General features: G+C 42.0%; 1 protein-coding gene across 1 annotated transcript in view; it reads right to left on the reverse strand.

Moving 5' to 3' along the window:
- The window catches only part of pde6a (phosphodiesterase 6A, cGMP-specific, rod, alpha), a 29,755-nt gene continuing 12,977 nt past the window's right edge, over positions 1-16,778 (reverse strand). The window contains exons 11-25 of the mRNA XM_034598299.1: positions 16,035-16,082; positions 14,012-14,161; positions 12,748-12,891; positions 11,749-11,814; positions 11,297-11,443; positions 10,329-10,436; positions 9,695-9,804; positions 8,662-8,749; positions 8,032-8,132; positions 7,762-7,869; positions 7,601-7,664; positions 3,703-3,777; positions 1,833-1,916; positions 1,053-1,221; positions 1-776 (exon numbers count right to left, since the gene is read on the reverse strand). Of these exons, the coding sequence (XP_034454190.1) occupies positions 733-776; positions 1,053-1,221; positions 1,833-1,916; positions 3,703-3,777; positions 7,601-7,664; positions 7,762-7,869; positions 8,032-8,132; positions 8,662-8,749; positions 9,695-9,804; positions 10,329-10,436; positions 11,297-11,443; positions 11,749-11,814; positions 12,748-12,891; positions 14,012-14,161; positions 16,035-16,082 (1,506 nt within the window). The 3' untranslated portion in view covers positions 1-732. The remainder of the gene's footprint in view (positions 777-1,052; positions 1,222-1,832; positions 1,917-3,702; positions 3,778-7,600; positions 7,665-7,761; positions 7,870-8,031; positions 8,133-8,661; positions 8,750-9,694; positions 9,805-10,328; positions 10,437-11,296; positions 11,444-11,748; positions 11,815-12,747; positions 12,892-14,011; positions 14,162-16,034; positions 16,083-16,778) is intronic.

A 16,778-nucleotide genomic window follows, 5' to 3' on the forward strand; every position in this document is an offset into this window, starting at 1 on the left:
CACGTTGGAAACTGTCTGAAATCCTCAGACTGAAGCTGTGACTCAGACGTATTAAATATTATCTTAAAGCATGAGCTCCAGACCAAATATCCATGTTTTACACGGAGACACTGATTTAAACATTCGCTGATTAAACACAGATTAGAAAGTTGCAGATGATTCTCAGCAGCGACTGTCACAGACACTTAAAACTGACGGTTTGCATGTTTGCGCCCATTCGCTGCTGCTGTAACAGTTTCTACAGTTTCTGCTGCGGAGCTTTTCAGGCAGCTGCTGGTTTCAGTTTATGCCAGAGCAGCATTATAATGGCTTTAAAGAGACGTGCATGGGGTTGCTGTGTAAGCAGGGACTGTTTTTAGAAGCTTCTCTGGTTGGTGGATTGAAAACGCTTGTAAGGAGCTGACACTAGAAGCACTCGAGTTGCCAACGGGAACATTTTCAATGCAAGATTTCTCATTTTCAAGCAGCTGCCTGCATGTAATGCATTTCAAATGACGGAGCTTCGTACAAACAGCCGAACACACCGTGAAGCCCGGTGCATCTAATGAGTGACACGGTGTCAGAGCAGGAGGAAGCACAGGCAGATTTCAGTAGAAGCAGCTGAGACGACTTTAGCGAGTTCTCAGAAGTTAGAGGTGTCCTCTCGGTGAACTGTACATTTCAAACATCCCACAATAACATCGAGGAAATCCAAAACCACGGAGAGAGCGATGCGGTGCTGTCGGAGCATCTTTAGCTGAGAATACAAGTCTTTGATTGTGACTGGGCTGCACTCGCTGCAGGAGGCAAGGAAAGAAAGAGGAGAAGGGGGAAAAAAGGAAGTTATTTCATTATCAGTCAAAGCGATAAAAGGAAAATGCATTCAAAGCATTTAATAATTTCTACAACTGTGCATTTATGTGTGTGTCTCTGCAGGTTTGGAATAAATTTCCCGCTCTGTATGGCTCAGAACTGGCACGTGGAGCGTTTCGGCTCTGAGGCATTTACCTCCCACATGAAAACAGAGACTAATGCATTGTTTCTGAGGGTCCACGCGTCTGAGAGCCTCCCACCTTGTTTGGCTCCGGCTGCATTCTGCGCCCCCTCCTCCTTGGCCTTCTTGGCTGCATCGATGGCGGCCACTTTGGCCTCGTGCACCTCCTTCAGGGCGTTCCACTCCTTCCTGTTGTTCAGCAGGCGGTCCAGCATCGGCGTGATCTCCACGTGGAAGCGGCTGAACTCCTGAGGAACGACGAGTCGACACCGATTCATGTCACGGACAATAATAAATATAAAAGAAGTGCAGCTTGTTTTTATTAAATAATGGATATGACACAGACAAATGAGTCTCACACGGTGCGAACAAGACAATTATGGTAATTCCATTGAAAGTAGAAATAGACACCCCCCCTAAAAAAAGTTGGGTTAGATCAATAACTGTAAATAAAGATGGATGACGCGTCTCTCTTCCTCTTTCTTCTTCCTCCTGTTGTACAAAGCTGAGGCTAAACTACCCTGGATACAGATGCTGCCATCTTGTGCTTTGATGATCTAACATCTGCACAGTAATGCAGATGTTAGATCATCTGTTAGACAGACTAACATCGTCAAATAACTAATTAAAACCAAATGTATCAACATCAGTGTGATGAGAACTAACTTAAATGACAGAAAACATCTCTATGTTCTGTTGTTTGGCTTCAGCGTCTTTATTCACAGTCTGTGGGTCAGATACAGAACTTTTAAAAGGTTTAGACTCAAATAACCCACAGTTTAGCTGTGATCTTTAGAATTACAGGGTCTCAGCAGTGTGTGTGTGTTTGTGTGTCTTTGTGTGTGTGTGTGTGTCTGACCTTGTACACAAACGCGCAGACAAAGTCGATGAAACCACACTGGAGCTTCGGCAGGTCCTCTGATTTGTTTCTGTCCATCATCGGCTGGAGAGGAGAGAGAGAAGTGTTTGAATGAAAAACAATCACTCGTCTGATCATCAGCTCCACAGCCAGACCCTTCACTTTCAATATCTTTATCTTGTATTGTCCAGTTTAATGAAAATCCTGTTTGAGCTCAGGTAAACTTCATAAACTTACTACAGGACTCAGATACGTGATAGAAGTGCAGTAACGTAGCTGTTATACATTCCTGTCGTCCTGTAATGTGTCAGATACTTGATCAGTACATCTTTGTTGTGAAAATATCAAGTTTAAATTAAATACCAATATAACGGCAGACATATGTAAATAAAGAAATTGTCACTAACGTTGATATTTTTAACTTTATTATAAATAACTATGAATAGAAAACACCAATACGATCACAATATATAGAAACTGAATAAAGGGAATGAACAATATTCATGATCAATAATATAAACTGTATTTTGTTCAGGAGCTAGCATGTGTGTGATAAATATTTTCAAGTTATTTTGTGTTATTTGTCCTTCCTGGATATATCAAAGTAATTTAATTGTGATATTTTTCCTTTTATTTTGTAAGTTAGTGTCAGTAAACTCAAGTTTGACAGTGGGTGGGCACTGGAGTCGTGGGGATTATGGGAATCAAGACAAGACGGGGTTTTCCATCGGGTTTCAATTTAGGATGGAGACGAGACGCGAAGGAGAACAAGAGACAAACTCAAGAGACAAAAGGAAAAGACAGATTCAGTTCCCCGTGGCCGCAGTGTTGGACCATTATCTGGAGCAGTGAAACGGAGAGAGCGGTCAGTGTGGCCCTCACCCGGCCGACCGCTCCCTCCCCCGGCTCCCTCTCGTCCCTCTGTTTCAGTCCCTCACGTCCTCCGGACACAGAAGAGCGAGGAGCTCCGTGAAACACTCCCTCGCCTTCCACTGCTCGGAGCTCAGCAGCGTCTGTGTCAGCAGGGAGAACTTTCTCTTTTTGGTCAGTTTGTGTTTTGCCAGCAGTCGACTCGGAGACGAAAGGAAAGAAAAGACTTCGGCGAAGGCGTTAACGCTTAACTACGTTTCATCAGGAGATGAAGGTGGACAATTAAGACCTGAAAGAACTTTCTCACAGTTCTGACTCTGCTGCTGACACGGGCGTCTTTTTAAAGGGCGATGCTACACGTTCAAGTTCAATCTGAACCCAGCTGCTTATTTTCAAGATAAAGTAGATTTACAAGGTTCATTCAAAGTCTTATTTACACGTGAAACTAGGAGCGTGCAGATTGTTTTAAGGTTTTAAAGGAAACTCTTTGGCTTCCGGGTTCCGATTGGATGCTTCTGAACATTTGAATTTGTTTTGTACAAATTGGGTGAAAGTAGTTTTCTCAGTCCGTGAGGATGGATCAGGGGGAGTTTGTTGCATCTGATTAAACCGAACAGTCAGTACTGAACTCTGGAAAAATCCAGCATCTGTAGTTTCCTCACATTTTCTACTTAGATATGGAGAAATAAAAATAGAGCCTAAATTTTAATGAGTCGATAAATGTTATTCTAGTTTGTTCCTCGTTAATAAAACTAATAAAACTCTATTTATCGCTGCTAACTATATTTCTAGTTTGCAGCGAGACAGGATGGACAAAGTACGAGCTAATAATGTGTTAACAACCATTTTGTCTATTTCCATATTCAAATCTCATCTTTCAACTTATATCTAATGACCTCCCCTGAGGTCAGAGGTCACGGAGCAGCAGCACAACTGGAGCAGATGTGGAATTCAGCTACTACATTAAAACCCCATTTCCCCCCCCTCACTGTGTCCTTACAATGGGCTGTTGCTCCAGAACCGTCCTCTCCAGGTCTCCCTGCTCCCAGAACTCTGCAGCCACAGACAGCGCCACCTAGAGGGGGGGGTCAAAGTAAGAAGAAAGAAGTCAAATTAAAATATCATCCAGTCGACTTTGTCTAATGCTGCAGAGTAATTTTGGTAAATAAAATGAAAGAGTTCATGGTCCTTGGTGGTTTGGAAATATTACGGCTCAGCTGCATTTACGTAAGAAAAGATTCGTCCATGCATTATTTATCCACTAGTGGGCAGCGCAGAGTGGAGCATTTCTGACAACAACAAATATGGCGACAGTGGACGAGGTTGTGATAATTGTGCGTTTTTATGAAAACTGTTTGTTTCTTAGCAGCTGACAAAGTCTATCTTCAAAAAATTAAGCAATTGTGATATTGTCTTATTATTATTATTCATTCTGATTATTCACTCTTGTTATTGTTATCATTATAATTGTTGTTGTCATTATTATTAAAAGTATATTTTTGAAGGGGGAACCCGATATCTGAGGTTAAGGTTCATACCACAAAGGCAAACACATGTCCTCAATCAGCAGGTTGTTGGTTCGACTCCCATTAATGCAAAGGGCCGGCGAAAAATATAAATTATTGATGATATGATTAGTTTTGATTTAATATTAATTATATAGTTTATGATCATTTTCAGAGGTTCTTTATCTTTCAATTTCGTGTTTGTTTGATCAGAATTCATGGAGTAAAATTATATAAAACAGAAAAAGCAAAAAGACTTCCAGTAATGTTGTGTTAGTCGCAGGCAGTTATGAAAGATGCGGTTGAAGCACGATTCCTCTCTGGTGCTCAGGAGCCTTTTATTGAGCAGGAAAAGCTCCCGTACATGTTGTTAAAATCTCCTTGTAAAGATTTCAGTGTCCCATAAATGAGAATCTTATTCACTGCTCACCAGGCAGTTTTAGGGCTTTTTGTGCCTTGATGGGATGAAGCTCGTTTTGTCTGCCCTCACAAACCAGAAATGGAGCAAACGCGGGATCCGATGAATAATATGAGAAATTCTGCTTTCACTATAGAAAACCTCATTTTAGAAAAGGGGTTAGTCATCAAGCCAGTTAGAGGGAGAACAATCACCGCGAGGCTGTGGCAGCAGAGATTCTCTGTGTGTAGGAAGTGGAACTGAGTGAAAAATAAAACATCAGCTGTAAAAATGTCAGCGCAACACTTCATCAGGTTCGGAGCAGCTGAAGCTTTCGTCTCTCCAGAGCATCTCAGGGAGGTCCGTCCATCATCCATATAAATCTGAATTTATCTGATTTTTATACAAGAATCCAATCGTCTAATCAGTTTAAATCACAAACCAGAGATATAATAGAGGCTCGTTTTAAACTAGCTGCTTATTTTAGGTTCTAGCGTCAAGTATCTGCAAGTGTCTGATCTAGATCGTCGCAGAAGGTGGAAATCGGACGGCTTCATTCGGCAGCTGCGATATCCAGCCGCTGTGTTCAGGGAGGAATTCATCTCAGAGGAGAGGAGTTTGGTTATCAAACTACTTTTAGAAGAGAATTCACAGGAGGGCGGCCGCTGCTGCTGCTGCTGCTGCTGCTGCAGGTTTCCTGTCAGTGTGTGTGGGATGAAGAGCTGACTCACCAGGAGCAGACCAAGGTGAAGTCGAAGTGAAAGAACACCCACACATGTCCAGCAAATATAAAGGTGGAATAATCCAACAGCTGCTGTTCAGGGTTTGATAAATAAAGGATCAATTGGTTATAATAAATGATACGGTCACAATTAGAGGTTATGTTGTATATCACACTACACATGATCGTAGTGTAGTACAGAGATTTACAGTCTGACATACTTCTGTGATAGACTAATGCTGGGAGCCTGGTGGTGAGGAAATGGTTGGTAGTTTGAATCCCTCAGCTCTACGCAGCTGACGGCCTGGTCGTCTCATTGCATCACCAGCTTGCCCCACCCCCTTACAGTCGTCGCCTAGCAACAGAGCGAAGGCTGAAAAAGTTCTTTGGTTGAATAAAAAAAACTTGAAATGATGTTTGTCAGCTGTTCGGTTTGGTACTAACACTTGAAAATAACATTCTTCTGATGTTTTTCGCCTCTCGGTTCGTCACTGAAGCGCAATGAATCATGGGATATGTTGGGCCGGAGGTGGAGGGACGCATTTATCGGAGCGTTCGAATTGGGAAGCAATTAGTCTTCAAATGCTGCCTCTGAAGGTTGAAGCACCTGATTTGAGAAACAGCTGACTGAAGGTAAAGATGGATGACGTGTCTCCACCTCTCTGCCACTATCCAGAAGTGAAGCCGGAATATCCCAGATACGAAAGCTGCCATCTTGTGCCGGAGATGTCGAGAGACGCCCTCGATGTCAGACGCAGTGCAGGAGAGATTCGAGGATTGAGGTCCCCGCCGACATGTTAGTCTGAGCTGTCAATCGTGACATTTTACCTTGTTTTTATATCATCAAATAAGGAATTAAAACTAACTGGACATGTACTTTGACTTTTTAATTCCATGTCCCATCCACTAACATGGAGAAGGCTGTGTTACTGCCGCCAGCAAAACCCAAAAGGCGACTGATTAGAGCTGAGGTAAAGAATCTTGCTTCTGTTCCAAACTGGTTTGACTGATGATATCTTTACTCTAAAAAGGTTGTAGCCAAAAAGTATTTTGGTCCCGAGCAGTGAACCAAACCAACCTCCGACGTAATGAGGCTGTTTGAGGTCCATTAATTTAACAACAATATTAACGAGCCACTCTTTTAATTGGCCGATGATGCTGCAGGGCTCCCTTCACATATTATCTGAAGGCCACAGCAGAACGTTAACATCATTCTGACCCCAATTCAGATAAATACATACCAGAATTTATTAGGTGTTTATTATACTACGTGAAAATGTTGTGTAGCAGGATCGTGATTCTTGAACTGAACTGTTAACTTAACTTTCACTGCACAGCGACGTGACGAGTGTGTCACTCAACTGAGGCAGGAAGAGACTCACAATAGGAAAAACACAAATCATGCAAAGTAGGATCAGGCCTCAGGAAGCTGCATTTTACATGAGACACAACAAACAACACAATATTTTGAAGGGGTTCAAACTTGAATCATTGTGTTTTCTTTTAAAGGCTGAAAGTGATTGAGCGAGAAGGAGAAATTACGAAAAACACAAGACAACAGCTTCTTCAGTGATGCATGTTGAAACAGCACAGTGCTCCTGCTCATTTACTGAATTAGACGTTCAAGCATTTTCAGGTTGAGACTCTTTAGAACGAAGCCGCGTCTCCTCGTGCTCCTTCATTACACGTGGAGCATAATAAACACGGAGTCTGAATAATCCGTCAAGGCCTGAGGTGATCACATTATATATGTTTTTTGCCAAATGGAAGAAGGGATGTGATTTAAATTACCATTCCTGCTTTTTATTATGGATACAATGCGATTGAGTTTCCAGCTTATGTTTGCATAAAAGAATGTGAAGCGGGCGCAGCTGAAAAATGGCTCCTGCTCTCGGTGGATTGCAGAGAAATAAAAAGGTAAAGAAATTACTCTGCAGCAGCGTTTGGAACACGACGCTTCCTGATCACAGTGATTCGCCCGTTTGCAGCCTCGATGGCGACGTGTAGATTATCCTTCCCTGAAATAATATGCTGAGCCTCGTAACGGACGGGAATAAACAGCAGCAGGTTGCTGTTGATGCATGAGGCCATCAGGCTTCGCCGCTGAGAGGAACGGCGGCGCTGACAGGATGTCATTCTGTCGCCGAGCCGCTCCTGGAGCCTGTGTACGTGGGTGTGTCTTATTTCAACAAACAGCTGGACAACAGCTGTGCAGCGGCTTTACAAATACAACTGTGACTTATGAGGGAAACCTGGAGATCACACAGGCGTGTACCTTGCTCTGGATCTCCCACGGCTTGGCGATCGCAGACAGGTCACAGGCCGTCATCATCATGGCCCTGTGGGAACACAACGCACGTGCTGACATGAAGTGACTGTTTGTGTACGTGTGTGTACGTGTGTGTGCTCCTCCCTGTGTTCAGTGCTTGTACCTACATGACAATCTCTTTACGCGTGGTCTCCAGCATCATGTACTTGGTCCAGTCGTTCCAGTTCTCGTAGGTCTTGGACTGGTCCACGATCTTCTGGAACATCGTCCTCTTCCTGAGACACAACACACGCGTCTCGTTGGTCCTTTTTAAAATTTGCTTTACGAGACATTACAGTTATTGAAATGTCTCATTATCAAATTTTCCATTCAGTAATGAAGTGTTAACAATATGTCCTTTAATAATAATAACGGAGAGAGCTGCTCTTCGTACTGACTTGAAGTAGAGCGCCAGGTCAGTGGCGATGATGGCGATGTCCATGAGGTGGATGACGGTGTCGTGCTGACGTCGGTTCAGGTTCTGATAAATGTTCAATGACTGAAACACAAGAGACACGGTCACTTTGAAGACATTAAGAGAAAGATATAGATAGATAGATAGAGAGAGAGAGAGAGAGAGAGAGAGAGAGAGAGAGAGAGAGAGAGAGAGAGAGAGAGATAGATAGAGAGAGAGAGAGAGAGAGAGAGAGAGAGAGAGAGATAGATAGATAGATACAAGAGATGACAAAATAAATAAGTTGTTTGCAAAGGTAAAGGTAGAATATGACTAAAATAAATATGAATAATGAATTATGGGAAATAAAAACATAATTTCCTTTGCCAAAGGAGGGAAACGATTCTAACTGAAGCCTTCATCTCTTTCCCAGTGAGCGCTGCATAAAAGCAACAGATACATTTACGTTGCACGTTGACTTTCTACTGCACTGGACAGAGATTCAAGGCTTTTGGGGAAATCATTTTTTATTTCATATTACGTCATCTCTTCATATTTCCTGCCAGACAGTTGTACTACATTGCGTTCCAGTGTTCAGGTGCTCAGGTGTTCATGTGTTTGTGCTGCCACCTACTTCATCTCTCAGCAGAGTCTTTCCAAACTCCAGATGGTGTCTTTCCATGATGGAGGAGCCATGAAGCTTCGCCAGAGGATTAGCAGACCTGGACACACACACACACACACAGAGACACACACACAACCAGAGAGCATGATGGGAGGTTACACTGTGATGAATCATGCGTGGGGAACCCAGGGTGGGCCTGCCCCGCTGCGTCCGCGGCTAATAGCGGCGCTCATTAGCTCATCCATCAGCAGGTGGAGCAGAGCAGCTGGAGGCGTATCTGGTCAATATCTGCTCATTGATGTTCCCGGTGTTTGACGCGAGCTTCACCCAAAGAGCTGAGGTCGGCTCGTCTGCACCCGAGAGGAGTGGCTGCTGTCACTGTGAGTCAATTACACAGCGTCACCCCCCCCCCCACCCACACACACACACCCACACCCACACACACACACACACACACACACACACACACACACACACACACACACAACCGTCTGATTCCCAAAACGACAGGAAGCTTCTGAATGAACGCAACTGTAAACTGGAGGAAATTGGGTCATAATGGCAGTAATACCTCCGTTTATTATAGTTCATATAGTTTGAACTCTGACAGGCAGCAGCACTTTGTCCTCCGACTGTAGGAGACGTCTGCTGGAGACATGAGGACAGGCCGAAGACAAATCACTGAGAGGAACTTGTCTTCACTCTGCAGGTGACTTCAAACCACTGGTTGCTCAGCAGGTCTCACGTCGCTTCAGCTTCCCTGACGCTCTTTTCTTTAACGAACCCTGAAGCTAATTATCACGACTGACTCACGTTTCCTCTGTTGGTGTCTCAGAGAGGTACAGCGGGTTGCCCACGAGCTTGAATGTCAGTGGTTCAATGCTCAGATCCTCAAGTTAAAGATCAATACCTACAGTAAGAAACTTTTCAATAACTTTTCAATAATACTAATTAAATTCTATTTCAGTTTGGCTTTTCAGGAATCAAACCTGTCACCTCCCAGTTTATTAACAGACTCCTCCCCCCCACACGCAGCTCTTACTTCAGCTGGTAGAGGTTGTTGGTTCCTCTGTGGTCGATGTCGTGGCAGAGGCCGGCGGTGACCATGGCCATACACTCCAGGTCCGTGAAGTAACGCTTCAGATCACCTGTCTGAGAACACACACACACACACACACACACACACACAGACACACACGCACACATGCACATGCACACACACATGTTAAGGGTTCAGTGAGTTCTACACACACAAACCAGTGCAGATATGTTCACTGGTTACAACAATAACAGGCTGCACACACAAAAACAATAACAACACTCGCTGGTTTTCTTATTAACGACCAGTTCATGCAACACTGACTCATTTCATCGTTTGCAGACACACTTCATCATCTCTCGGTTACTCCTCCTTCCTCCCTCTCGCTAACACACAATCACACACAATCACACACAATCACACACAATCACACATAACAACACGGCGCAGGCTCAAATGACCACATGTACAGAACATATGAAGGAGGAAAGAGGAAGATGAAAGATGAGGTGAAGAGGATTTACTGGAGGAGAGGAGGAGGAAGAGGAGCTGGAGAGCAGGAGGTGAAGGATTGATGATTCATTAAGAGGAGGAAGAGGAGGAGGAAGAAGAGGAGGGAGGACAGAGTTTCCCTGACCATCAGCAGAGTGAACATCGTCTGTCCCACGTTGAATCCGTGTCTCCAGTTGTGGTAAGTGATTCTCCTGTAGCCTTTGCTGAGCGAGTATATGAACCTCACCAGCACCTGCAGGTCACAGTTCACTGTTCAATCAGATGTTCACGGGACGAGAACCATGAAGTCATGATGCAGCAGAACGTGTTCAAACTGCTTGTTTGTCTACAACAGTTGAAATTACAGATACATGTAGTTGCATATGTTCAAATATTCAACGAGTGATGCACAGACACACAACTACACACAGACGCACTCAGGTGTGACCTCATTTAATTCTGCTCATTTCCTGGCTGTGCAATTTTCATTTTCTTTTTCTTTCACTTTCTATTCACACTGTGTATGTTTACACATTTTTGCTAATTTAATTATTTACTATTGTTTTACTTTCCCCTTCGCTGCTGTAAAAGCAAAGTTTATCTTTACTGTGTAATACCAGGATCATGTTTTTGATTTCTCTCATGTTTACATTTCATTTTCATAAAATGTCCTCTTTATTGACTTCAGTACAATCACATCCTGATACTATGATCTATATTGGTAATGATTTAATTCTAATATTCTACACCTGATTCACAACAGAAGCTCTTCTAGCTCCTTTCTTTCTTTGCCCTCGTGATATTGCTGTAGTCGGACTTCCTGGAAGTAGACTCTGTATTCTGAGACTATTTCAGGAAGCTCTTCCTCCCTTTCTACTTCCTGCCTGTCAACAACCTCCGAGCTGCAACCTACACACAGAATAAATCCACGTTTCATGAAGATTTGAATGTGTTTTCTCTGCAGGGAATGTTTTTTTAATGATTTTTGAATCTTTAAATGTTTCACCAAAACACGTCAGACTTCATGAATTTCATTTTGACATCGCAGCTGTTTTGAAAAGATGAAACGAGGGAACATTGTGCAGCCAAACTACAGATGGACCCAGCACCCACCTCTCTGGGAATATGAAACTTGTCCACCACCTTCAGCTCGTAGTACATCTGGATGCCGCACTTCACCAGCTCCAGTTCGCTGTGCTCAAAGTCGCAGAAGTGAAACTCTAAGATCTCCGATTTCTTAGCGTTCGGCAAAACCTCCGTCTGTGGACAGAAGACGACGGAAATAAAATCTTAATGTAGATTTCTGGAGTCGGTCATTTTGTCTGAATCATCACGAACTCCGTCCACCAGTAATGTGAAAAATGAGAAACCTTAAAACAAAATTGGTGGAATCGATGAAACAATTTCACAAACTCTTTTCTTTCTGTTTCTTTCCTCCGACACAGAATCATGTTGCTTCAGGGGAAATGTCCTGATTCCAGAAATGTTCAATTTACAGAAGTTACTTTAGATTTCACTTCATCTGCTGATTTCATGGAATTAGTGAAAGACATTCTGCGGTTTACCAGAATCTCCTGCAGCTCCTCTTCCTCGCACTCGTCGGGCTCCTTCCCCCATCTCTCCCTGGTGTTCTGGGGAAACACAAACCATCAACACTTCACCTTGAGGAAAACGCCTTTAACATCCATCACCCGGCTCCTGATGTGAGGTCACAGCAGGTCGTCGCTCTCCGCTCTTCTTCTCCCTGTCTGTCGCTCTGTATGCTGATAAATCACCTCGTACAAAAGCTGACAGCTTATTTCACTTTATAAATGATTCTCACCTCCTGTTTATATCGCATCAAGCAGCGGGATGAAGCAAGGCACTCACCCTGCAGGGGTTGAGGGTTCCATTCCCCTTATCGCTAGTGTCTGCTGCTTCCCTCTTTTTTGTGTTTATTTAAAAATAACATCATGGTTCCACAGAGTTTTTTATTTAAGCCTCTAATTTCAAAGGTGCTGGAAAAATGTTTTAAAATCTATTTCATTAAATAACAAGGTAAATATACAATGGATGCTAAATGATTTTGTCATTTACAACAATTTAGAAACAGAATAAGACTTGGTCTCTGTCAAAATGTCTTATTGTAGTCGATCATCAACATTTTCTTTTGCCTCTTTCATTCATGCACTTGAACAACTAGTTTTGCATCAATAGATTCATTATTTCATGACTTAGATTCATATGAGACGTGAAATATGCTCCTTGTTCCTCTGTGAATCACTGAAGACACGTTTTCAAACTAAGAAACTCAAGAAAACAACATTGAAGAGTTAAATTGGTCTTTTCATGAAGTTATTATAATGTCTGATCATATTTGAAATAAGCTTCAGCAAACAGTCACGCACTCAGCAGGGTGTAAAATACTAAAATCCCTTATTTTCTGACAAATATTATCTATAAGGAAGCTTCAATTCAAAAGTTTATCTCCATATTATCATTAAAACCACAATTCTGGTAAAACCATATTGATATCTGTGTTTACCAGGAGAAACCAGGTGTCTCTCTTCCACGTGTTCACTCACCAGAACGTTCTGGATTTCGTCCTTGCGACACTTGACGTGGTACATCACCATGTCCTGGAAGATGTCCTTCCTGTTCTCCAGCTTGTTCATCCGGTCGTAGGTGTCGGGGTTCAGCACCGACCAGCCCAGGAACTGGGTCAGCGACTGGACACAGCAGCGTGTGTGTGTGTGGGTGTGTGTGTGTGTGTGTGTGTGTGTGTGTGTGTGTGTGTGTGTGTGTGAGAGAGAGAGAGTATTAATATCTTGTTACTGGAAACGTGTCCGAAAGAAATGTAATATTACTGTTAACAGAAATGTTCCAGCTTCAAAGAGGTTTCAACTTCTACTTAACTGGTTCAACTGGGACCTGGAAACTTATCATACACGTCAAGTTATATCTGAATTTTCAACTAGTTTGAAAAAGTTAAGTTTACCAATCCTAGTCACGTTCACACCCACGGACAACGCCACACAGAATCGAACACCATCTCCATTTAGATAATGTCAGGACTGTAAAAACACTTTTAATTCTTTATGGAGCCTCCGGAGCTGAATAATGTTAAACTATAACATTTTAAACTCTTCCTCCACCGACACGTGTTGTAATGCGTCTGTAATAATCCCAATGTGCAGAGGAACCTACTGGTTCTGAAATCTAGTGGTGTTGCGTGAAATGTTTCTAATTTGCTTCAAGCAGAAAAGTTCAAGTGAAGAACAAGAACATTTTTGAACTAACGAGCTCAGAACTGTCGGGACTTTTCGCTCGACTGCACAGAATGTCTTAATAAGCGTGAGCAGCAAACTGAGCACATCTGATGGTGTGATCCTCAACTGAGAGGAAAATGTGCTCTGCAAGTTTCCATGCTTGTTCGCTGCCTGAAGTACAAGTACCTCAAAAATTCTACTCAAGTACTTTACTGGAGTTACTATCCACCACAGTCACCACATGCTGTTTTGAGACAGCAAGTCAAAACGCTTCCTGCGGTGAATCTTTGACAAATAACACATCGCATTCATAAGGAAATGTCAGAAAAGAAAATGGTTCGTGAAACTACTTTGATTTTGAAAACTGTCATGTTGTGTTTTTAACTGGATTCTGAGAGGAGAGGCAGAGAGAGGGTAAAAAAAAAAAAAAAAAGCCTCCAGGCCCCGTGATAAATAATGCAGATGCTCTGAATGGCCTGAGTGTATTTATAAACCAATGACTCACACACACACACACACACACACACACACACACACACACACACACACACACACACACACACACACGGAGAGCCTGTACCTCCATCAGCGTTTCGTCCATTTCATCAAAGGGTTTCCCATCCTTCCTGTTATAGAACGTGGCCACGCCCACTATCTCCTCCTTCTTGTTGACGATTGGCAGAGACAGGACGTTCTTGATGGTCCACCCAGAATCATCCAGAGGTTCTTTCTGTGCACACACGGCTCAACATCAGCATCAATCCACAACATGACTCACTGACGTTGCCGCTGCTTCAGTTAAGACAACACTGGTGTGTGTGTTTTTTAAAATCCATGTCCTCTGGTGCAGAAGCAGAAACGTGACAGAAATGTAACGTGAACTCAAGAATCAATAATTCACCTGCTTCTAAAATCTGCTGCAGCGGATGTTGACGCCTCACTTATTTAAAATAGATGCTCGCTGGTGTGATGCTGCACTTTAGCTTCATCACGGAGCGGAAAGGGTTTTTTAAAAAGGTAAAAATAAAACGAGGATGTGTTTGGATTAGAAGTCAATACCTTTAATTTAGATGAACTATATATAGTAGTTTACTGTCTGAATGGAAATCTGCCAAAACTTAATGCAGGGAAATGTTTTCAGTCTAATGGAGTTTGAGATTAATTGTTTCATTCAAAGATCTGTGCAGGTTATTAAAGAAGAAGAAGAACATAATGAAGCTGGAGAAGAAAACATAGAAGAGAAGAACGATATATAACCTTTCTTTTTAATGCACGATGGAATGAGCGTAAAATAAACATGACCATGATTAAAACTTATCTAAACATATTTAAAACCTATAACGAGATATCTTAATGTAATGTAAGGCCTACATTTCAGATTATTAATTGTTGATGAAGACGTTTGGAATCTGGCAGCAGGTTGAAATAATAATAAGTAAATAACAAGACATCACAAAATAAGTCCTGGACACAAAGAAGCTGAGATTAGGATCAAACTGCATCAGAGCATAAAACAGGGTTTTGTCCTCGTTAACGTTTCGGACACTAACTGTCACCAGCGCTCGGTCACTGGCTATAACCACTTTTATTAGGAGCATGTATAATAAAGATAAGACACTGGGACAACCTTCAGGAAACCAGTTTAAACTAAGCAGAGCGGAGAACGTGGGACGTGTCACATGTTCACTTACATGTTATTATGGTTCCTCCTGATCGGCCTCTGGTTTTTCTCTTATGGTGCGAAAAGGTCATTTTTCCATTCATTATCCTCGGCTCTATTTTACTCACATCACTCGAGAGCAATGCAATTACTGTAATCTGACTGCAACATGTTAATGTCATTTATTTTTTTAACATAAAAATCTGATTAGAGTTAATAGGAAAAAGCTGCTCTAAGTCCATCGAGGTAACAAGGAACATCAATTTATAAACGTGGAGCCGCAGCGAATTTATCATTTTCCTGAATAAATAAATGTGTGAGAACAAATAATGTGAATGAAACGAATGGGATTCTCTCTGTGGATCATCACATTCGTACAAACGCGTCTGCAAAGTGAACAAATGTGAGTGTGACCTGCAACTACTCATCATTAGTGCATTTCTCATTTACCTCCTTGATGATATTTTAATACCATTCATCAGTACAGTTTTATTAATGTAATAAACTGCAGCATCAAGCCACTAATTTGCAAAACAATGTTTTATATCCCTGTGTACAGAGGACGGAGGAATAAGTTTTACCGGTAGAAATAAAACTCTTTCTTTACTCGACCTTTGTTTCACGAATCAATTATCCAGTGTTTTCCTCTTTAAACACAATCAACTATGGAGCCTTTGATATTAATTTGACACAGAAGACACTTTAATTTATAAAGTTCTCGTGTGGAAAATGCACAAAGAACCGAGGACAGTTGTTTACAAGCAGAAAACAAATTAAGCTGATGGATGGTTTTAAATTCATTCTGCTGAAAAACACATGATTCATGTTGTACTGGGTAATAAAAGTGTTGACTTATTGATTTTAATTTGGTAGTTTGGTAATTTTTGCTGTGTGATTTATCTCTTAAGCGGAGCTTCCCTGGAAATAAACGAGAACATCTCACCTGGAAGTTGAAGAAATCGTCTTGTCCTGCATTCATTATGTTACAGATCTGTCAGAAAGAGAGTAAAGTTCAGGAGGAGAGTTTTTACAATGTGAGTTTGGTTGATTCTGGTTTTGTGGTTTAAGAAAAATGAATTGTTGGTGTTGAGAAAGTGGGGATTAGAGAAATAGGAGTATTTTCTTCAGGTCTGGAAGCAACGAGATGCTGAAAATAGCTCAAATAAATAAGCTTTCATCAGGGTCGATGATTTTATTCATTGAGAAATTTACAAAAATGGCAAAAAAACGTCATATCTCACAAAGTTAAAGAGAGTGAACAATAAATTTCGGGTTTCGCCCCTTCATTGAATCTGATCCAAAAGTTCAGGGGTTATTTGTTGGCCCACGTTGCATCTTTCCACCAAGTTTCAATCAAATCAATTCAGTCGTTTTTGCATAATCCTGCTGAGACGAACAGGAACAAAACACTAACCAGAGCAACCGGTTAATAAACAGCTTGAAAATCTCTCTGAAGCTTTCTATGACTCGAGGGGCAGAACGTTCATATTTCAGACCCTGACAAAGTTTTCATGCTCGACAGCTCCACAGATCGATTTGCATCTGAAAGCATCAGTGTCACTCTGACGTGTCTCACTCAGCTCGCGCCAAAGAGAAATCCTCTGTGGAGAAATTAGGTTTTTCACCTTTAACGGGATAAAGGAGAAGACGAGGGAGGGACAGATGATGTGAAGATGAAAAATGAGGA

This window comes from Hippoglossus hippoglossus, chromosome 10 (genome assembly GCF_009819705.1).
Source record: "Hippoglossus hippoglossus isolate fHipHip1 chromosome 10, fHipHip1.pri, whole genome shotgun sequence".
Taxonomy (NCBI): Eukaryota; Metazoa; Chordata; class Actinopteri; order Pleuronectiformes; family Pleuronectidae; genus Hippoglossus; species Hippoglossus hippoglossus.